This window comes from Saimiri boliviensis, chromosome 4 (genome assembly GCF_048565385.1).
Source record: "Saimiri boliviensis isolate mSaiBol1 chromosome 4, mSaiBol1.pri, whole genome shotgun sequence".
NCBI classification, from domain to species: Eukaryota; Metazoa; Chordata; class Mammalia; order Primates; family Cebidae; genus Saimiri; species Saimiri boliviensis.
The window spans coordinates 67,275,329-67,299,562 of record NC_133452.1 but is presented as its reverse complement, the minus strand read 5'-3'; the positions used below and the strand labels follow the sequence as shown (position 1 = coordinate 67,299,562).

General features: G+C 34.0%; 1 protein-coding gene across 6 annotated transcripts in view; it reads left to right on the top strand.

Moving 5' to 3' along the window:
* The window catches only part of GRIK2 (glutamate ionotropic receptor kainate type subunit 2), a 721,121-nt gene that overhangs the window by 569,215 nt on the left and 127,672 nt on the right, over positions 1-24,234 (top strand). The window contains exon 15 of one of the 6 annotated variants that reach the window (XM_074397670.1): positions 474-3,482. The exons of the other annotated variants lie outside the window; for them this stretch is intronic. Within the exon in view, the coding sequence (XP_074253771.1) occupies positions 474-503 (30 nt within the window). The 3' untranslated portion in view covers positions 504-3,482. Of the gene's footprint in view, positions 1-473; positions 3,483-24,234 lie in introns of those variants that run through there. 6 annotated transcript variants of the gene reach the window in all.

Below are 24,234 nucleotides of genomic sequence, written 5' to 3'. Positions count from 1 at the left end.
GCATAGTTTGCAAATACCTTCTGTAGGTTGTCTGTTTACTATGTTGTTAGTTTCTTTTGCTGTGTGGAATCTGTTAAATTTAATTAGATTTCACCTGTCAATATTTGCATTTGTTATAATTGCTTTTGGTTTCTTTGTCATGAAATCTTTGACTGTTCCTATGTCCAGGATAGTATTGCTTAGGTTGTCTTCCAGGCTTTTTATAGTTTTGGATTTTACTTGTAAGTATTGAATCCATCTCGAGTTTAATTTTGTGTATAGTGTAAGAAAGGAGTTCAGCTTCAGTCTTTAGCATATACCTAGCTGGTTATCCCAGCACCATTAATTGAATAGGAAGTCTTTTCCCTTTTGAGCATTCGCATTTCTCAGAGTTGCGTTTTATTTTGTATCTCTAAGTGAAAGTTGAGAAAATATATGTTCTAAGGGACCTGGGAAGTGACCATTCATCTTTTCTCTGAAAATCTTTATTGTAGGTTTTTCTACCATGGGGATTGAAAGCATGAGAGTCCATATTCAAGACTTGAGAGGATTGTACATGAGACTTTGTGCTTATCTAATGTAGACTGAATTAAGAAGAGATGACATTTAAGTGACATTAAGGAAGTGGTGTTAATTGGCCTACTCTATAAGTTTATATTACATTGGGTTCTGAACAAGAGCTTCAGAATTCATGTTCATGTAGTTTTCTTGCCTGAGCTTCTTTTACTACCTTTTGGTATTTAATGAACTACTTCTGCTTGCTTCCTTGTTGTGAAAAAAAAAAAATAGTGCTATTTTAACTGGCAAGGATGATTTAGTACATAATTCTAATTTACATATTGCTTTGTGTTACTTGAGAATTCCTCAATATTATTTTGCAGATCTAAATGAAAACAAAATGTTCCTCAAACATAACATACTGTTCTAACTTGGAGGATGGAATACCTGATGCACTTAGGTTTCCAAGCCAAAAACTATTCTTGCCAACTTGCTTGCAAACTACTAATTAGAAAACAGCTATGGCTATTTAGAGCACATAGGAACTTTATTTTTAATTCTTTTGTTTGTCTCACATATTGAAGTTTATAGATAATCATTTTTTTCTTTGTGTTAATGAGTTAAACAAAACATAAAAGCTTTATGTGGTTGATCACCAATGTATCTGGGCAGTCAGTTTAGGCTAACAATTAATATTGTTAATGAAACTTTTATTTGTTCATGTTTGTTGTGTTCTTCGTTGTCCATCAGATATCTTTTCTAGAAATCTGAAAGAAATATTTCAGTGAATATTTTTATAGTCGTATAATATTTCTAACTCTCCCAAATTATTTGTTCTATATTAATGGTGCTGAAATATTGACTGTGGGAAATTCATTAACAATTAACATTAGATGAAGTGGTAGTATTTTGTTCAAAAAAATAAAGTTGGTATTTTAAAGTGTTGTATTTTTATCAGTGTTTAATATAGTTTTAATATAAATAAGTTATGTTTAACATAAATATTTCAAACACGACTATTTATTATGCATTTGTATAGTAAGGAAGTTATTTTTACTCAGAGAGATTTTCTCCCTCCCCCTTTCCTCATCTAACACACAATTTATTGTACGTGAGGCCTGATCCTATGTTTATTATAGGGATTTGCATAAGGCCTACAGGAAACCAACACCATTTTACTATGTTCCCATTGCAGGAAATAAAATGGTGCCTTTGAGTAAAGCTGCTTCATCAGACACTAGTTCAGCATGCCAAGTTAAAGCCATCAATGGTGAAACAGCAGATGTGAAGGCTAGTTGGCATGAAAGCATATGAGTCAAAGACTTTCCGATGGGAAAGAAAGTGCTTCATTACACTTTATCTATAGTGAGAACAGTGGGTTTATCAAGCTGTCTGAAAATTAGAATATGATGAGTTTTATTACTCTAGCTCTGCCAGAATGAATTCAATGGTTAAAAAGAAAGCGATAACACCATTTTGGGAATTTACAAGAAGTGATTAGAGTTTTAGCGTATTTAAACTTGGAAGAAACAACAACTTTTATCTTAGAAAGTAGCCTCTCTAAAATATCTAAGGTACAGAAATTTAATCCCTTTGTAATTGTTACATTTGCAATATGTATTGACGCAACTTTGGCTACTTTAAAACTAAATAAAGAAGTTGTATGTTTGGCTGAAGTTTAAAATCTGTAAAACAACGTTTTACGTTTTAATTGCCTTGGAAAACATGTGCATGAGGCTCTGCCACTCCAGGATACACTATGCTTCTCTCCCTCCCTTGTCCTCCTGCCTCTACTCTGTGCAAGGACCAGTCTCGCTGTTTGTCAAGTCAGGATGGCAGCTCAAACACTGTGTCCCACCTCATCAATCTTAGGAGAGAGGGCCCCACAGGGAGTGAGAAAACTCGAAAGTCAGTTAATATAGTGATGTTGAGCTGGCATGTCAAGTGCTGGATAATGGATAATAGTTGTCACCGCAAGAGTTTATAGCCACTGGTTAGGCAACATTTTGAAGGAAATTCAAGAAGGACATATTTTGGATGCAAAAAATAAGCTGAGATAAATTTTTATCCAAAAATACCTTGACATTCTAAAAATTGTAGTGTTGTATATCTTATATAAAAAAACTAAAATGACAACTCCAATATCTTCCATATAAATTGCTTAGTAGATGCATTATTTGGTATTTTTAAAACAAACATACAAACAAAAAACCCAGCCTCTGATTTGTTAATGTTTCAAGGAAATTATACTTACTGACATTGTGGCTATGAAAGATCTATTGATTATTTTGGGGGTGGGTAGTGTTGCTGCTTTGACTTTTGAGTATCAGCAAAAACATATTATTCTCATTTGTTAGATAGCCCATTAATTACAAGGCGAATATTCTGAAATTTGTACTTAATTTAAAATATCCTTGGCAGTTTAATGTTCTTGATTATTAAATGTTATTAAAGACAGTACTATGCTGTCTTTTCAGGGAGAAACTGTTCTTTTGCTGCAAAGGCATTTTAGACTAATTAGCATCTTTGGTCAGCTGAATTTTCATTTGTTCGTTTTCCTGTCTCTTTCCAAAAGCCAAATTATTCTAAAAGCAATAATATCACTTTTTTGTTTGTTATGAAGACCTGATTGAAGATACCACATACTAGTCTTTCTCTATGAAGCAAAAGATTTACTATTATTTCCTGCTGCTGCCGCTTTCAATGTTAAACTTTTATTTGAAGACAATACTGTACTATTTTTCCCTTGGGGGCAAGCCAGATGTCAAGTCATACACCTTCTGATGCTCAATAATCTTACCACTTTATCATGCACATTTGCAAGGAGAAAGCACAGTTTATAAATCATCTCTGTTTATCTTACATTCTTCTCCTTAACTCCAGATACATCAGGAAAAAGACAAAATAAATTGTGGAGCTTGTTCAAAATGTTTATAACTGCAAACTGACTATAATAAATTCCTCAAAAATACTGCTTCAAGAAATAAAACTTGGTTAAACATGAATGTAAATGTCTCATTCTTAAAGAGATCTTATTCTGAAACAACTTGAATCTTTGTTTTTGTATTGTGATACTGGTGGCTGTCACAGTGCCTAGAATTGTTTAGTTGCCTAATGCACAAATGTGAGCACTTTCACTGATGTGTATTCAGATAAGAGCTTTAATAATTTTATAGGTAAAAAACTTTCCAGATGTCTGAATGTGTCTGCCTATGTGTATACATGAATGAGTGTGTTCTCTAAGAATAAGGTATGCTTTCTTAATTGGAGTTAAATTATGGATGATTACATAATTCATTTTTCTATACACAGTTTTCATCTTAAATCTATTTAGAGAAAGAATGGTTCAGGGCTGGCAATAAAATTTACTTTTACATTTCCTAACAGCATTTGAATTATGCTTCTGATTGTTATTAGCCTATTGTATACACCATAGCACCAGTGGAGTTCGGTGAAAAGATTTGATTATCTCTAAAGGTAGGTGTTTCATTTATTTAATATTGTAATTACAACTAATTAGAAGCTACACATTAAATTAGTTTGCTTTGTAGGTCCCTTGACTGTTTTCAGAACACTATGAGCTTATGGTTCATTTTAATTTATTGCAAAAACAATTCAATAAAAGCCAAAGAATTGGAAAGCAGCATTAATAATGGATATAATTGATTGTTGAGTCAATACAATAGTTTAGCACAATTATTAAAGGCATAGACTAGGTTGTAGCATGAAATCCTACATTCTTCACTCAGTATGTATTTATTTAGTTTATCTGGGCTTCTGCTTTTTTGAATTTATCTCCCATAAATAAATTGGGAGTCTATGCCATAGGTTGTTTATATAAGCACTGAACATGTACTAAATTCACAATATATATTTTGCTATTATCCTTATTGTGAGGAGCTTAATAATTGAATTGTTAAATTTCCATAGCAGATGAAATGATTTCCCATAATATGAATACTGTACTTTTACAAATACTGTTTACCTATGGTTAATGGTATGATCTGACACTCAGTTGTATTCTCCTTTCATTAATAATTTATTTCTGATTTTATATTATTAATAAATGAATATTCTGGATTACTCTCTAATCCTACTGAAATGATCAAGTACTTCAGGAATCCATTTCCATGTACACATTATAGATGGTTGATATTTTTAAATGGATTTTATTATTTTAGAGCAGTTTCAGGGTCAAAGCAAAATTAATATTATGGAACTTTAAATATATCAGTTCACATTTTTCAAGTATTTTTCCAGCCTTCTCTTTCAAAACTAGAAAATAAAAACCCATCCTGACTCCAACAAGTACACAGAACTAAACTGACTGACTTAGAGCTCCATATTGTCAGAATGGAAAGTGGGGACAATCTAAGATGGCTATGACTAAGTGAAATGAATTTCATTAAAAACAACCTTTTTAAATAATCTACCTGGAATATTTTAGCTCTTAGGAAGATGTTTCAGAACGAATGCCCTCAATTTGATGATGATAGTTATGATGACAGTTGTGTTGAAGAAGGTGTTGATTGTGATAGAGGCCCCCCATTTTAGGAAAAATGTATGTTTGTGAGAATAAAAATACATAACTTTCAGATAAACAGCAAAAATTCTTCACGGAAGCCAAATATATTAGTATTAGCAAAAGGATGACACTTCCAAATGCAGAAATATCTCTGCCCTTGAAGCTGGCTGAGAACTAATTTTTATGGAAACTTAGGATTCTTGACATCACTGTACGTGGCCTTTCTTTTAATGAAGCAGCTGATGAGTAGCATCAAGGCTTTCAGGCTTTACTTTAGAATTGCTCTTTCCCTGGGGGCCTAACAATTGCAAGTGGTACTACCATTGAGTTTTATACTGATGCCAGAGCGTACATAGTAATTTTAGTCAAACTCTTACAACCAAAACAAGTAAATTCATTGAATTTTGAAAATGAAAATGGTGACTAACCTCTTCTCATCTCTTTTATTTGTTTTTTGAAACTACCTTTCTCATGCATGTTTATTCTGGGTTATGTTTCTTTCCTAATCTCAGGCCTAATGGGTTGCCCTTGCTATGTCCTGGAAATGATGTTGCAATGATTGACTTTGACTAGCCTTTAGAGAAACACATTAGCATTTTGTCTTATTTCTCTTCTTTGAATTCCAGAACACTTTGAAAGTATCAAAAGTAGTAATTTACTATAAAACTCTTCAAAGAAATTTTACTATGTTGGGCTAAGAAATAAGACTAGATTTTTATTTCCTTATGGCTTCTAATCAAACCTGTGGTTATAGAACACATGAAATACCTCTAGTACACTGAAAAGTAAAATATAAAATTTTAATTATTTGATTTTAATTAGGTAAATTGAAAATTTAAAACTGAAGCGGTGTAAAACATTTTTCCAGTAAACTTAAACTCATATTTTATTTTAACCTTTGCCCTATATAAGATGTTGTGTTACAGTGCATGTGATTGGTGCATGAGTCATTTCCAGCACATCAGTGATGTAGTCAGTGGCAATGAACTGATTCAGTTTAAATGACTTCTTCTATGTACTACTGTAACATTGTAATGTGTTTATTTGAATATTTTATGTAGGTGGAATAAATTACAATTATAACTATCTAAACTGTATCTTATTAAATTGAAATGCATACTATTATTTTAATCAAAATGTAATTAAATTAATTTTCTATTTTAAAAAATACATATGGACAAAGTTTCTCATTTAAAATGAAGTTATACTATTAAAGAAGAATTAAATGAAAATGTAGAAACTGGTACTCTAACGGGAACAGTAAAGAATAAGAGAGTTTGGATAAGGTTATGTTAACTGATTTCACCATGAATGAATATTACAATTTGCTGTGACAAAGCAGAATAGAAAAGCTGTTTGTCATGTGTTTCTTTTTAAGATATTAAACTGGTCATTATTAACATATATTCTCAGAAAATATGTAATGAATTTGCTATGCACTATTTTTTATAATAGTGAAAAAGAAACAAGAAAGTTAACCAAAATTAGAGTCAAATGTTCAATACATTTAAAAATGGTTTTTGACAGGGTCCAAAGTTACAACTTTGGACTGTTATACAATGGCTTGGATTTTTAAACAAAGAAGGCTGATTTTGGGAAGATAGTAACATATGTCATTTCAATTACAATTATTTTCTTGAAAATTTTAAAAATAGTATTAAAATAAATATTTTACAAGAAGCCAAAGATCTTTAATTAATTAACTAAAAAATTACCATAGTTTACAATCATTTCTAACAATAGGAAAAGTCAGTTGATCCTAATTTTTTAAAATAGCAAACAAGTGCCTTTTTTAAGATTAGAATGAGGTACACAATATGAGAAACGGTCCAGTTAATACTTTGGGTACATCCTTTTTCCTCAAAGTCTCCCAGATTTAGAAGAAACATTTCAGTTTTTGAACTAAATAAAAAACCAGTGACATAGATTTTTTTTGTATCATTTACAGCTATTAAATATTAATTTCAGCTAGAAATAGAAAATATAGCTTATTACATGATGGTCATGATGATTGATGCTCCAGCTATGTGAGGTTAAAAAAAAAAGAGTAAATTATTAGAATTTTGAAGAAAACATTGATGTTTTTCCTTGATGTGGTCTGGCTCTATGTCCTCGTGCAAATCTCCTGTCAAATTGTAATCCCTATGTATTGACAGAGGGTCCTGGTGGGAGGTGATTGGATCATGGGGGCAGTTTCTAATGGTTTAGCATCATCCCCATTTTCAAGTAGTTCTTTATAGCAGTGTGAAACAGACTACTACAGAAATTGGAACCAGGAGAGTAGAGCTCTACTATAAAGATACATGAACATGTGGAAGCTACTTTGGAACTAGGTAATGGGCAGAGTTTGGAACATTTTGGAGGACTCAGAAGAAGATATGAAGATGTGGGAAAGTTTGGAACTTCCTAAAGACTTGGTGAATGGTTTTGAACAAAATGATAATAGTGCTATGGACAATGAAATCCAGACTGAGGTGGTCTGAGATGGAGATGAGGAATTTACTGGGAATTGGAGTAAAGGTTACTCTTTTAATGCTTTAGAAAAGAGACTTTTTCAAAAAGCTCCTGCTCTAGGGGTCTGTGGAACTTTGAACTTGATGGAGATGTAAATTTAGGGTATTTGGTCGACAAAATTTCTAAGCAGCAAAGTATTCAAGATTGGCCTGGTTGTCCCTAACAGCATATAGTCATACATGTTCACAAAGAGATGGTCTGAGATTGGAACTTTTGTTTGAAAGGGAAGCAGAGCATAAAAGAGTTTGGATAGTTTTCAGCTTGACCATATAGTAGAAAAGAAAAATCCGTTTTCTGGGGAGAAATTTAAGCTGTTGCTTGCAGAAGTTTAAGTAAAGAAGAGTCGAATGTTAATAGCCAAGACAATAAGAAAAATGTCTCCAGGGCATTTCAGAGATCTTTGCAGCTGCTCCCTTCACAGGCCCTATGAGGGAAAAATGGTTTCATGGGCCAGGCCCAGAGCTCCACTGCTCTGTACAGCCTCAGAAAATGGCACCCTGAGTAGCAGCCACTTAAGCTCCAGCCCTGGCTCTAAGGGACCTGGGTACAGTTCAGGCCATTGTTTCAGAGAGTGCAAACCCTAAGCCTTGGCAGCTTCCATGTGATGTTGGGCCCAGAGGTGCACAGACGGCAAGAATTGAGGTTTGGGAACCTTTGCCTAGATTTCAGAGGATGTATGGAAACACCTGGATATCCAACCAGAAATTTGCTGCAGGGATGGAGCCCTCATGGAAAACTTGAACCAGGGCATTGTGAAGAAGAAATGTGGGGTTTGGAGACCCCACACAGAGTCTCCATTGGGACACTGCCTAATGAAAATGTGAGAGGAGGGTCACTGTCCTCCAGACGCCAGAATAGCAGATCCACCAATAGTTTGTTTCTTGAACCTGGAAAAGCCACAAGCACTCAACACCAGTGCGTGAAAGCAGCTGCAAGGACTGTACCCTCCAGAGCCACAGGAGCAAAGCTCCTGAGGGCCTTGGGAGCCCACCTTTTTGCGTCAGCATGCCCTCTATGTGAGACATGGAGTCAAATGAGGTTATTTTGGAACGTTAAGATTTAACGACTGCCCTACTGGATTTTGGAATCCCATGAGGCCTGCAGACTTTTAATTTTGGCCAGTTTCTCTCTTTTTCAATGGAAGAATTTACTCAATGCCTATACCTGCATTGTATCTTGGAAGTAACTAACTTGTTTTTTGATTTTACAGTCTCATAGGCAGAAAGTACTTACCTTGTATCAGATGAAACTTGGATTGGACTTTTGGGTTCATGCTAGAAACTGTTGGAAAAGTGTGATTGCATTTTGAAATGTAAAAAGGACATGGGATTTGGAAGGGGAAAGGGTAGAATGATTGGTTTGTCTCTGTGTCCCTACCCAAATCTCATGTAAAATTTTAATCCCCCTATTTGAAGAATTGGCCTGGTGGGAGGTGATTGGCTCATGGAGGCAGTTTCTAATGGTTTAGCATCATCCCCCCAGTGCTATGTCATGAGTGAGTTCTCATGAGAGCTGAACATTTTAAAGTGTGTGTCACCTCCCACTTCTCTCTCTCCTGCCACCACGTAAGGCATGAATTGCTTCCCCTTTACCTTCTGTCATGATTGTATGTTTCCTGAGGCTTCCTAGCTATGCAGAACTTTGATTCAATTAAACCTCTTTTTTTTTTTCTTTTGGTGGTTCTTTATAGAAGGGTGAAAATAAACTGATAAATCCTTTTAGTTTTACTTAACTATATGATACTGACAATATTTTTGTTCAGTTTTCTGAAGCAGACTCTGTGACAAGTGTCATAGACACAGTTATTAATATTACTTAGTATATATTTGTAAGTGCTATGATTCATTGCCAGTTTATATAACTGTTGAAAGAAATAGAAGATAACAAATTTGATGGTTTTGTAGTTTTTTTTGCCAAAATGCTCTTTGGTTGAGTCAAATAATACAAAGATTTACTGTACTGATAATTCCTACTCAAAGTTTCATGAAATTAAAGAAATCATTTCTAGATATTAAATAATCAAAGATAAAAAATAATAGTTTGTTTTACTTTTTTTACACTAATATCTTACTGAACAAAAGCAAACTAAAATCTCCAAAGAAAAAAAATTATTCCAAATAGCTATAATAATTCATGTTATAATGGGAAGTTATCATAATAAAGATCAATAAAAATGATTTTGCACAGATTTTTAAAGAGTCAATACACAGATTTTAATTGCTATTGACAGTGTTATAGAAATCTTATAGTTTCAAAAACTACATGTAAAATTGAAAAACTGTTGTGTAATTAATGAATTTAGAGTTTTTCAGTTTTGACTTTGGTGTTAATAATTCTTAGTTGACATAAGGATTAATAAATTACTTCTCTTGGAAAGATGAACAGACATAAATTTTGAAACAAGATTATGTGCTTTGATGTCAAATTAATTCTTAAAAAAGTTAAAAAAAAAGAACGAGTTTTACCAACACATTTTGTATATTAAAGGAAAATTGTTTTTAGTACTTAGTTGAATTATTGGAAATTTGTTTGAAACAACTTGGGTATATGGGACTAATATTTTAATGGAATTTTTGTAGCTATTTAGATTTATGCAGTCAATACTACTTACATGCCTTAAATGAAAATTTAATGTCTGAATTGAGATATGTTTTTAGTGTAAAATATACATTGAGAAATTTCAAAACAAAAGTAATGTAAAATATCTCTCTAATAATTTTTATATTGAGAATGTCTCATAGTCATTTAAAATACACTAAATTAAAATAGAGTCTTTATTTGCCCCCAGTTTCATCATTCCATGATTATTCTCCATTCTAATAGAGGGCAGTGCCATCAATGCTGTTGCTCACTTCTCATATCTAATCCATAAGCACGTCCTTTTGTTTGTACCTTTAAAAGATATTGAATCTAAAAGCTATTCACAGCTCTCCATATCCATCACCAGCACCGTAATGTAAGTAATCAGTAAGCCATTTAGTAAGCTTAAAAGTTTACTATTTTGTTCCCATAATTAATTGTTCCATTTCAATCACTTTTCTAAGAGTAAAGGGAACACAAACAACCAAAGAAATCAACATAACACCTTCTGTAAAGTGAGTTTCCTCTATATTTTTCACTTATAACACGTTTCTTCCATATTAACGTTCTAAATTCACTGTTGTCATTTAGGCTATTCTTCTTGTGACTAGAATGTGAATTTCATAAAGTCAAAGACTTAGTAACTAGGACATTCTGGTAGATAGTATGTTTATCTACTGTGTTTTTTTCATTTTCATGAGATAGCAAAAATTCTTCTAAGTAAATTAATATGATTATTATTTATAATTTTAATACTTTTTATAATATACTGAATTAATTTTACTTATAAGTAAAATAACTAAGCCAGTATAAACCATTTTACATACACTACTTATTAAAAAACATAACATATACACAAAATAATTTTCCAAAACATAATTTGTGTAATGTTAAGTGTTTTGAGATTACTAAAGTTTGTATGTTAAGAAAAATTTAGAAAGTGAAGAAAATGGAAAGAAGATAATAATCATTCACCAGAACACAAACACACACATCTGTTATACATAGTATGTATTTTTGTGCCTACACACACATATCTACATATATAATGAAATTGGAGCAATGTTATAAACATAACTTCAGAATATTTTCTAAGCCTAGGGAACAACCCCTATCTTTACAAAAAATAAAAACATTATCCAGGATGTGTTGGCACATGCTTGTATTACCAGCTGCTGCTCAGGAGGCTTAGGTGGGAGGATCCTTTAAGCCTGGGAGGTTGAGGCTGGAGTGAGTTGTGTTTATCCCACTGCACTGCACTTAGTCTTGGACCATTGTTGAAAAAAAAAAGAAGAAGAAGAACAAATGTCCTACATAAAATTATAGACATTTTGATTTTTAATTTGTTATTATGAATAATGCTTATTTGTAAGTATATAAGTAACAAACTCTGAAATCATTGAATTAAAGGACACAGTATCTTACATCAAAGCCATAATTGCACCTGAACAAGTCAAAACAATAGCGAGGACATGACAGAATTCAGTCTGAACTCAATTCTGCTGAGCAAAGGACTGGAGGGTAGTTAAAAGCTGGGGGAGGGGGGTGGAGGCAGATTGGCGTGGTAAACCATTTATTTTTGCTAGTTGGCCCTACCCAATGGAAAACAAACGTTCTAATATCTTCATGACAGGAGATAGTTCTACATCTTGGCGCAAGGTACCCACTGAAGTTAGATTTCTACCCTCCCACAGATAATGTTAGGTAGGGATACTAACTTTCTAGATGAATACAGTTCAAAACGGGCTCCGAGGACCTTGAGCAAGACTTTGCTACCTTGCAATATAAGCAAGAAACTTTTAAAAAGATTTATATTCCAAAAAAGGCAAAGAAAGAATTTACAATTACAATTTTTGAAGGTATGCTCTAAGAACAGGGAGGTCAAGGGTTTAGAGTCAGGAAGAAGTCTGTCTAAAGTTTAATCAAGCTGAAATGAATGAGACTGTCTTGATCACTTGATATAACACTCTTTAGAGATATTGAAGTAATTTTTAATGCTAACAATATGTAACTGATTGATTGGTTCTTTGTCCTATCCTCATTTTTAATGTGAATTATAGAGTGCTGAGAATTTTTAATGAGGGAAATGTTATCATTCCTTTATTTTGGATTATTTTGATCATCACAGGAATTAAATATTTTAATATGTTGATTGCAAAGAAACTTTAATCTTACAAACTTAAATGTTGGAACATCACTGTTTTAATTTGGTTTAAAAAATTGTATGTTGTATGCATTCCACTAAGTTTCTTTCTTTTTTCTTTTCTTTTTTTTTTTTTTTTTTTTGAGATAGAGTTTCGCTCTTGTTACCCAGGCTGGAGTGCAATGGCACGATCTCGGCTCACCGCAACCTCTGCCTCCTGGGTTCAAGCAATTCTCCTGCCTCAGCCTCCCGAGCAGTGGGGACTACAGGCACGTGCCACCATGCCCAGCTAATTTTTGTATTTTTAGTAGAGACGGGGTTTCACCTTGTTGACCAGGATGGTCTCAATCTCTTGACCTCGTGATCCACCCGCCTCGGCCTCCCAAAGTGCTGGGATTATAGGCGTGAGCCACCACGCCCGGCCTCCACTAAGTTTCTTAACCTATAAACAAGGATTTTTTTTTAAGGAACAATATATGTACAGAGATTCATGGTAATGGCATTCAGCTCATTAATAATTATGTTGTAGCAAAGCTGAGAAAATGTGATACAAGAGAAGCAATTGCTTATTTAAAGATGTCAGCTTTATTTACTTTTGCTTGCTTTGTTAAAACATGCATCTAATTTTGAATAAAAATGTGTTGGATATTGAAAGCCTGCCTCTTATTATAACAAAGGCATTAATTATACATGAGAGATTTCTACTGCGATTCCAAATGTAATTATATTTCAATGCACATGTTCAGAAAGTAATCTTTCAGGCATTAGTAGGTATGTTAAATGAATTTTCCTATAATCTTTAGCACCTACATCCATAATTTGCCCTTTGGAAATTGTCAGACATACTTAACCCCAACTGGGAGACTGTATGTGTGTGTGTATATGTATATGGTGTATGCATATATATGTGTATACACACACACACACACACACACACACACACATATGAGATATATATGCATGCAGATTTATCAGACCTAGAAAAAATGTTTAAAAGGATTTTTCATTTTGTATTATTTTTTACTGTTTTAGTTAGAGACAGGGTCCCACTATGTTGCCCAGGCCAATCTTACACTCTTTGTCTAAAGTGATCCTGCTGCTTCAGCCTCCCAAAGTGTTGAGATTGCAGAGACGAGCCACTATGCCTGGCCTAAAAAAACATTTTAAAGCAAAACAAGCAAATTTCGTATTTATTAATCAAACTAAATAAACAGATTAAAAACTTGCCAGTATGAGGCAAACTTGGGGCTAATTTAATTTGCACCTGGACACATTTACAGAATTTTGACATGGCAATTACTTGAGTATTCATCAAATGTGTAATTTCCACCAGCTGTAGCACACCCACTGTTTAAAGTTGTGTTCTGAAAATGTACACCCGCCACTTAAAATAATTGTTTATTTTATGAAATTCAAATATGGACACTCATTGATTAATAAATTCTCAACAGCTTAACTTTATGCTAAAAATAATGTACATGTTCTATCTTGTCTAATCATTTCTTTTGGCTCTCCATGATGGAAAGGTAGAATAAGACAGCTTTTGTTGTTGTTTTTGTGTTTTGCAATTTTCTTTTTGAGGGTACCAATACTTTTCTTTTACCTATATGGGATTTAAATGCCTCTATTTGATTATTATGGAAATTTATCAAATTCTTTTCATTTACACACTCAAGTTTCTTGTCAGTTCTGGAAACTCCCTTTTAGTTATCTTTTTAAAATTATCTTTTTATTTATTTATTTTTTTAATTAACTTTAACTTCTGGGGTACATGTGCAGATCGTGCAGGTTTATTACATAGGTATACACGAGCCATGGTGGTGGTTTGCTGCATCCATTGTCCTGTCATCTACATTAGGTATTTCTCCTAATGCTATCCCTCCCCAACCTCCCCACCCCTGCTTTTCCTCCCCAGCCCCCACCCTGCAGGCACCAGTGTGTGATGTTCCCCTCCATGTCCATGTGTTCTCATTGTTCAACACCCACTTATGAGTGAGAACATGCAGTGTTTGGTTTTCTGTTCTTGTGTCAGTTTGCTGAGAATGATGGTTTCTAGTTTCATCCATGTCCCTGCAAGGGACAGGAGCTCATCCCTTTTTATGGCTGCATAGCATTCCATGGTATATATGTGCCACATTTTCTTTATCCAGTCTATCATTGATGGGCATTTGGGTTGGTTCCAAGTCTTTGCTATTGTGAACAGTGCCACAATAAACATACATGTGCATGTGTCTTTATAATAGAATGATTTCTAATCCTTTGGGTATATACCCAGTAATGGTATTGCTGGGTCAAATGGTATTTCTAGTTCTAGATCTTTAAGGAATTGCCACACTGTCTTCCACAATAGTTGAACTAATTTACACTCCCACCAACAGTGTAAAAGGGTTCCTATTTCTCCACATCTTCTCCAGCATCTGTTGTCTCCTGGCTTTTTAATGATTGCCATTCTAACTGGTGTGAGGTGGTGTCTCAATATAGTTTTGATTTGCATTTCTCTAATGACCAGTGATGATGAGATTTTTTTCATACGTTTGTTGGCTGTATAAATATCTTCTTTTGAAAAGTGTCTGTTCATATCCTTTGCCCACTTTTTGATTTTTTGCTTTTCTCTGTAAATTTGTTTAAGTTCTCCATAGATTCCAGATACTAGCCCTTTGTCAGGTGGGTAGATTGCAAATTTTTTTTTCCTGTTTTATTGGTTGCCGGTGCACTCTATTGATAGTTTCTTTTACTGTGCAGAAGCTCTTAAGTTTAATTAGATCCCATATGTCTATTTTGGCTTTTGTTGCCATTGCTTTTGGTGTTTTAGTCATGAAGTCATTGCCCATGCCTATGTCCCGAATGGTATTGCCTAGGTTTTCTTCTTGAGTTTTTATGGTGTTAAGCTTCATATTTAAATCTTTACTCCATCTAGAGTTAATTTTTGTATAAGGTGTAAGGAAGTTATCCAGTTTCAGCTTTCTGCATATAGCTAACCAGTTTACCCAACACTGTTTATTAAATAGGGAATCCTTTCCCCATTGCTTGTTTTTTTTTCATGTTTGTCGAAGATCAGATGGTTGTAGTTGTGTGGTATTCTGGCATACATGTGCAGAACTTGCAGGTTTGTTACATATGTATACACATACCATGTTGGTTTGCTGCATCCATCAACTTATCATTTACATTAGGTATTTATCTTAATGCTATCCCTCCCCTGGTCCCCCACCCCCATAAAGGCCTCAGTGTGTGTTGTTCCCATCCCTGTGTCCACATGTATTCTCCTTGTTCAACTCACTTATGAATGAGAACATGCAGTATTTGGCTTTCTGTTCCTGTGTTAATTTGCAGAGAATGATGGTTTCCAGCTTCATCCATGTCCCTGCAAAGGACATGAACTCATCCTTTTTGTGACTGCATAGTATTCCATGGTGTATATATGCCACATTTCTTTTATCCAGTCTATAATTGATGAACATTAGGGTGGATTCCAAGTCTTTGCTATTGTGAATAGTGCTACAGTAAACATATGTGTGCATTTGTCTTTATAGTAGAATAGGTTACAATTCTTTTTTTTTTTTGAGATGGATTTTTGCTATTGTTACCCAGGCTGGAGTGCAATGGCGTGATCTCGGCTCACCGCAACCTCCGCCTCCTGGGTTCAGGCAATTCTCCTGCCTCAGCCTCCTGAGTAGCTGGGATTACAAGCGTGCACCACCATGCCCAGCTAATGTTTTGTATTTTTAGGAGAGATGGGGTTTCACCATGTTGACCAGGATGGTCTCGATCTCTTACCTCGTGATCCACCCGCCTCGGCCTCCCAAAGTGCTGGGATTACAGGCTTTAGCCACCGTGCCCGGCCAACTTACAATTCTTTGGCATACACACAGTAATGAGATTATTGGGCCATACAGTATTTCTGGTTCTAGATCCTTGAGGAATCACTACGTTGTCTTTATCTTTTTGAAAATGTAATCTGTCTTAATCATGCTGATTTCAACTTCAGGAACATAATAGAAATGAGAGAATGAGAAATGTGTGAGATCTGACATTGATTTTATGGCCCCTATTTATTAAATAACTTTCTCATTTTTTATTTCTTTTTTCTTTTCCTATCATTCTGGAAAAGATGTTAAAATTGGTCTTCCATACTATTCTGTCTTTTTTGTTGGAATACTGATTTTAATTTTATTGCGTATTTAGTTTCCTTTCTACTCTTTCTAATCTCTATTTCTCATTTAAATCTCCTGATTAAAAACCCATCAACCTGTTTTGTAAGTTTTCCTACATGTTTCAAAATGTCTTATAGGCTTGTATCATGTTGTGACTAAAAATAGGTTTCCGTATTGTTTTTCTGCTGCTGGTAATAAATCATTTTCCAAAATCTATTCTTCCTTTAAGTTATCAAAATAATAACCCTTTACTTGTTTTGGGACTCATTTTTTAAATTTTATGTTTGTATCAATCTTCAGTGAGAAGAATTTCATTGGGATTTGTTGTTGACCAGAGGCCAGTTGAATAAATGTCTGTGTATACTGAAACTTGAAAGCAGACTTATATGCAAATTTTGTAGTCCAGTTATCAATTCTCAGGATTTAAAATTGTTGTGTTTTGTTTTAACATGGCTCTTTGGGCCTGAGATTGAATGATCTCTTACCTCAGGACCTTAGTTTCTGATACTCTAAATGGTGGAACCACCCCCCTTTTAGGTCTTCTCTTATCTTACCCACATTTTCATGACAAACGAAGACTACTGCCACCTGACTCGAATAGGACAGTCCTCCCTGCCCACTACTTGCTCAATTATTTCCTATCAATGGTAGCCTCTATTTTTTTTGTATTATATATATATATACACATACACACATATATATAGCATATATATACACATATATATAGTATATATACACATATATATATAGTATATATATATATATATATACACACACACACATATATATATAGTATATATTATACTATATATAAAATTTTCTAAGTACACTGGACTGGAGAGAACTTGTAGATGGCATAGTGTAGAGAAAGAAACAATGGTGTGCCTAACACCTTTCAAGTTGGTGGTAGCATTTGATTTCAAGCAAGGGTGGGCCATAGATTTTATGTTTAATGAAATGTCAGCATAATTGTAGTTAAGAATATTTCTTTCAGACTTCAGCAAGAAATTTTCTGTCAGTTTTAATTTTCTGCTGTGAATCATCATTTGATGTGTCTTACCATATTGATATATTTTATTGTGATGTTAGTAGAGAAATCATTGAGTGAAGTCATCCAAACATCTTTTAAAACTGGAAATACATAATCTTCAATGCATTTAAATGGTATATCTGCATATATGTGAAACTATCATCTAAACTGCAGTCATTATAACCCATGAACTGTGAAGGAAAACTGTATTTTCTATGTAGTTATTTTTTAACGTGTTAGACACAAGGCATTTAAGAGAGTTAAGAAACAAACATTTAGTCCTGTGGCAAATCTGATGGAATTGATCTTTCAACTGTCTGTTACCACCTTCTAGATATTGTCAATCTTAAAAACAATTGTTGAAGTAAATGGAATGGCTTTTGATATAATTCACAAATGGGTTTAAATTCTGGATTCAATATATACTTGTTTTGATTAAATTTTTTACTTTAAGTGTAGATTCATATACAGTTGTAAGAAATAATATAGAGACATCCCACAGAGCCTGATATGGTTTGGCTGTGTTCCTACCCAAATATCATCTTGAATTATAGCTCCCATAATCCCCACATGTCATGAGAGGGACCCAGTGGGAGATAATTGAATCACGGGGGCAAGTTTTTCCCATGCTGTTCTGGTGATAGTCAATAATTCTCATGAGATCTGATGGTTTTATAAAGAGTAATTCCCCTGCACACCCTTTCTTTCCTACTGCCATGTAAGATGTACCTTTGCTCCTTCTTCATCTTCCACCATGAGTGTGAAACCTACCCAGCCATATGGAACTGTGAGTCCATTGAACCCTTTTTCTTTATAGTTACCCAGTCTCAGGTATTTCTTCATAGCAGCATGAGAAGGAACTAATACATAGCCTTTAACTAAGATTCCCTCAATGTAATATGAAAGCAATAGTACTACATTATTACAAGGATGATGGCATTGTTAGAGGAAAGACTCAATATTTCTATTATCACAAACACATCTTGTCTTCCTATAATAGTCGCAGTCTTTTTTCTTCCACTTCCCCTTCTTTAACTCTTTCAGTTACTAATCTGTTCTCCATTTCAATAATTTTGTCACTTCAAGAATGTTACATAAATGGAATCACTCACTATGATGGAACCATCCAGGATGAAACCTTTTGATATTAGCTTTTTCCACTTAGCTTAATTCTCCTGAGGTTCATCCAGGTTGTTATGAGAATCAATAGTGTGCTCCTTTTTACTGTGGAGTAACTTTCAATGGTATAGCTGTACCACAGTTTATGTAAGCATTCACTGATTGAAGTATTTCTGGGTTGTTTTGGGGTTTGGGCTGTTTTGAGGAGAGCTGCTATGAATATTCATGTACAAGTTTTGTGTGAATATTAGCTTTTATTTTGTGTGACCAAAGCCCAAGTGTGTATTTGCAAAGTTGAATTACAGTTCCAAGTTTTTAGTTTTTTTTTTTAATAAAAACTCTATTAAGATGTAATTTATATACCATGCAATTCACCTGTTTAGAGTATAAAATTCAAAAATGTTTGGTATATTCAGAACTGCATAATCACTATCACAATAATTTTTAGAACATTTTCAACATTTTGAAAATAAACCATATACTCATTAACAATCATTCCTCATTCATCTCAAATGTCTACCTTCTACCATACCTAATCAATCACTAATTTGCTTTCTGACTCTACATAATTTCTTACTCTGAACATTTTATGTCAATAGTATTATAGAATACATGCTGTTTGGCTTTAACTGAACTTTCATCTGTGTTTCAGTGTGCATCAAAATTTTATAATTCTTTTTGCAGAATAGTATTGCACTAGATGGATATATCACATTTATTTATCTGTTTATCAGAGGATGGACATGTAAATTATTTCCACTTTTTGTATATTACAAATAATACTGCTGTAAGAATTAATGTATAAGTTTTGAGGTAGACATATATCTTCATTTTTCTTGGGTATATATCTAGAAGTGAAATTCTTGGGTCATATGGTAAATCTGTGTTTAGCCATTTGAGAAAAACCAAAATACTTTCTAAATAGTTGCACAATTTTACATTACCATTAGCAGTGTACAAGGGCTCCAATTTCTTCACATCCTTGTCAACACTCATTATTTTCTGTCTTTATGATTATAGCCATCCTACTGTGAGGAAATGCTATCTCCTCTTGGCTTTGATTTGTATTTCCCTGATAGCTAATGCTGTTGAGCATCTTTCATGTGCTCATTCACCATTTGCATGTCTTTGTAGAAATGTCTGCTCAGAACCTTTTCTCATTTTTAAATTGGATTGTCATTTTATTATTGAATTATAAGAGTATTTTTAAATTTATAGATCTAAAGCCCTTATCAGAAATATGATTTGCAAATGTTCTTTTTCCATTCTTGGGTTGTCTTTTTGTTTGTTGATTGTGTCCATTGATGTTCAAAAGTTTTAATATTAATGACATTTATTATAATTATTTATTATTTGGTTCCTTGTTTTTGATGGTATATCAAAGCAGACTTTTCCTAACCCAAGGTCCTAAAGAGTTACTAATATATTTATTCTAGGAGTTTTATAGTTTTAACTTTTATATTTGGGTCTATAATTCACTTTGGTTTAATTACTGTTTATAGTGTGAAGGACAAACACAATTCCATCCTTTTGTATGTAGATATCAAAGCGTCCCAACACAGCGTGTTGAAGACCATTCTTTCTCTCGTTGAATTGTTTTGGTACTCTAGTAAAACAAGAAATGACTATAAATGTAAAGGTTTATTTCTTAAATCTTAATTCTTTTTTTCCTCAAATTTTTTTTATTGCATTTTAGGTTTTGGGGTACATGTGAAGAACATGCAAGATTGTTTCATAGGTATACACATAGCAGTGTGGTGTGCTGCCTTTCTCCCCATCACCTATGTCTGGCATTTCTCCCCATGCTATCTTTCCCCAACTCCCCACTGCCACTGTCCCTCCCCTATTTCCCCCCGACAGACCCCAGTGTGTGGTGCTCCCCTCCCTGTGTCCATGTGTTCTCATTGTTCAACACCCACCTATGAGTGAGAACATTCGGTGTCTGATTTTCTGTTCTTGTGGCAGTTTGCTGAAAATGATGGTTTCTGGGTTCATTCATGTCCCTACAAAGGACATGAACTCATTGTTTTTGATGACTGCATAGCATTCCATGGTGTATATGTGCCATATTTTCCCTGTCCAGTCTATCATTGATTGGCATTTGGGTTGGTTCCAGGTCTTTGCTATTGTAAACAGTGCTGCAATGAACATTTGTTTGCATGTGTCCTTATAGTAGAATGATTTGTAATCCTTTGGATATATACCCAGTAATGGAATTGCTGGGTCAAATTGAATTTCTGGGTCTAGGTCCTTGAGGAATCACCACACTTTCTTCCACAACGGTTGAACTAATTTATACTCCCACCAACAGTGTAAAAGTGTTCCTATTTATTCACATCTCCAGCATCTGTTGTCTCCAGATTTTTTAATGATCGCCATTCTAACTGGCGTGAGGTAGTATCTCAATGTAGTTTTGATTTGCATTTCTCTAATGACCAGTGATGATGAGCATTTTTTCATATGTTTGTTGGCCTCATGTATGTCTTTTGTAAAGTATCTGTTCACGTCCTTTGCCCACTTTTGAATGGGCTTGTTTGTTTTTTTCTTGTAAATCTGTTTTAGTTCTTTCTTTCTAAGCACTACTTTAGTTTCATCCTAGAAGTTTTATTATGTCGTGTATTTTTATTCAGCTAATAATATGTTTTTATGTCAGTGTGATTTATTCTTTTAAATTAGTAATATATTTTAAATTTCCATAAATCTATTTATTTTTAACTAAGTCCTCATTTTTATAAGAATTTTGGGATAACTGACCAATGTCTGCAGAAAGCCACAAGAGATATTAATTGTATATCTATTTGGAGAATATTGTTATCTTAACAATATATCTTTTGTTCCACAAACTTGAGATTTTTAATTTATTTTTGTAGATTTCAGGAGTACAAGTGCAGTTTTGTTGCATGGATATACTGTATAGTGGTGAAGTTTCAGTTTTGATGTACTTATCACCCCAATAGTGAACACTGCACCCAATAGGTAATTTTCATTCCTCACCCCCTTCCTAACCTCCTACCTTTTTATATCACCAATGGCGATTATTCCCCTCTCTATGTCCATGTGTACCCAATGTTTAGTTCCAACTTTAAAAGAGAACATGAGGTATTTGACTTTCTGTTCTGAATTATTTCACTTAAGATAATGACCTCCTGCTTTATCTATGTTGTTGCAAAAGATGTGATTTCATTTTTTTAATGGCTAAATAGTATTCAAAGGTGTGTGTGTGTGTGTGTGTGTGTGTATGAGTGTGTGTGTGTGTTTCTTTGGATATATAACTTTATCTTAGGTTTATTCCATGACTTTACTGTAGTGAATAGTGAATACTATAGTCATTATAGTGAATAGTGCTGTGACAAACATGCAAGTGCAGATGTCTTTCTGATATTGTGAATTATTTTCCTTTGGGTATATACCCAGTAGTGTGATGGTTGGATTAAACAACTGTTATATTTTTAGTTCTTTCAGTAACCTCTATACTGTTTTCCACAGAAGTTATGCTAATTTGCATTCCCACTAACAGGGTATAAATGTACATTTTTCTTTAAATCTGTTCCAACATGTATTATTTTTTGACTTTTTAATAATAGCCATTCTGTCTGGTTCACAATGGTATTCCATTGTGGTTTTAATTTGCATTTCTCTGATGATTAATGGTGTTGAACATTTTTTTCATTTTTCTTGGCTGCTTGTATGTCTTCTTCTGAAAAATCTCTACATATCTTTCACCCACTTTTTTTTTTTTTTTTTTTTTTTTTCCTGAGACAGAGTTTTGCTCTTGTTACCCAGGCTGGAGTGCAATGGCACGATCTCGGCTCACCGCAACCTCCGCCTCCTGGGTTCAGGCAATTCTCCTGCCTCAGCCTCCTGAGTAGCTTGGATTACAGGCATATGCTACCATGCCCAGCTACTTTTTTTGTATTTTTAGTAGAGACGGGGTTTCACCATGTTGACCAGGATGGTCTCGATCTCTTGACCTTGTGATCCACCCGCCTCGGCCTCCCAAAGTGCTGGGATTACAGGCTTGAGCCACCGCGCCCGGCCTCACCCACTTTTTAATGACGTTATTTGTTTTGGTCTTATTGAGTTACTTGACTTCTTTGTAAATTCTGGATATTAGCCTTATGTCAGATACAAAGTTTGCAAACATTTTCTTCCACTCTGTAGGTTGTCTATTAATCTTTAGATTTTTTTCCTACTGTTCAGACACTTTCTAGTTTAAGTCCCTTTAGTCTGTTTTTGCTTTTTCTGTTTGCTTTTCAGGACTTAGTTATAATTTTGTTGTTGTTGTTTAAGCCAATGTCCAGAAGAGTTTTTCAAATGTTTTCTTCCAGAATTGTTATAGTTTCAGATCTTATATTCAGGAATTGAATTCATCTTGAGTTAATTTGCATATGGCGAGAGATATGGATCCAGTTTCATTCTTCTATGTATGGCAATCCAGTTTTCCCAGTACCATTTATTGAATAGGGTGTCTTTTCTACAGTGTATGCTTTTGTCAACTTTGTTGAAGATCTATTGGTTGTAGGTTGAAGATTTGTTGAAGATCTGTTGGTTGCTTTTATTGATGTGTTCTATATTACAGTCCAATGATCTATGTGTCTCTATAACAACACCGTGCTGTTTTGGTTATTGTAAACTTGTAGTATAATTTAAAGACAGGTAATGTGATGCATCAAGCTTTGCTTTTTTGCTCAGGATTGCTTTGGCTATTCAGGCTATATTTTGATTCTGTATGAATATTATGATTATATTTCTAATTCTGTGAAAAATTATAGAAATTACATTGAATATGTATGTTGCTTTGGGCAGTATGGTATTGATTATTCTAATCTATGAGCATAGAATGTTTTTCCATTCATTTGTGTCATCTGCAGTTTTTTTCATCAGTGTTTTGGATTTTTCCTCATAGAGATCTTTACCTTCTTGGTTAATGTATTGCTAAGTACTTCTCTCTCTCTCTTTCTCTCACTCTCCTCTCTCTCTCTCTCTCTCTCTCTCTCTCTCTCTCTCTCTGTGTGTGTGTGTGTGTGTGTGTGTGTGTGTATGTGTGTGTGTGAGAGAGAGAGAGAGACTATTGCAAGTGAGATTGCATTCTTGGTTTGGTTTTCAGTTTGAATGTTATTGATAGTCTTTTGTGTAGTCTTTAGTGTTGAAGATCATGTCATCAGTTAACATACATAATTTGATGTCCCCTTTTCCAATTTGGATGCCTTTTATTTCTTCCTCTTGCTTGATTCCTCTAGTTAGAAATTCCAGGACTATGTTGAATATGAGTGGTAAAAATGAGCAGCCTTGTCTTGTTCTAGTTTTAAAAGAGAATGCTTTCAACTTTTCCCTGTTCAGTATGATGTTGGCTATGAGTTTATTATGGCTTTTATTATTTTAGGTATGTTTGCGCAATGCCTAGTATGTTTAGTGTTTTTATCATGAGTGGATGCTAAATTTTATAAAATTATTTTTTCTGGTCTATTGAGATGAACATACGGTTTTTGTTTTAAATTCTGTTTATGTGGTGAATCACATTTATTAATTTGCATATGTTGAACCACTCTTGCATCTCAGAAATAAAACCTACTTGATTGTGGTGTATTATCTTTCTGATGTACTGCTGCATTTGGTTTGCTATTATTTTGTTGAGGATTTTCGTGTCTACATTCATCAGGGATAATGGCCTATAGTTTTCTTTTTCTCATGG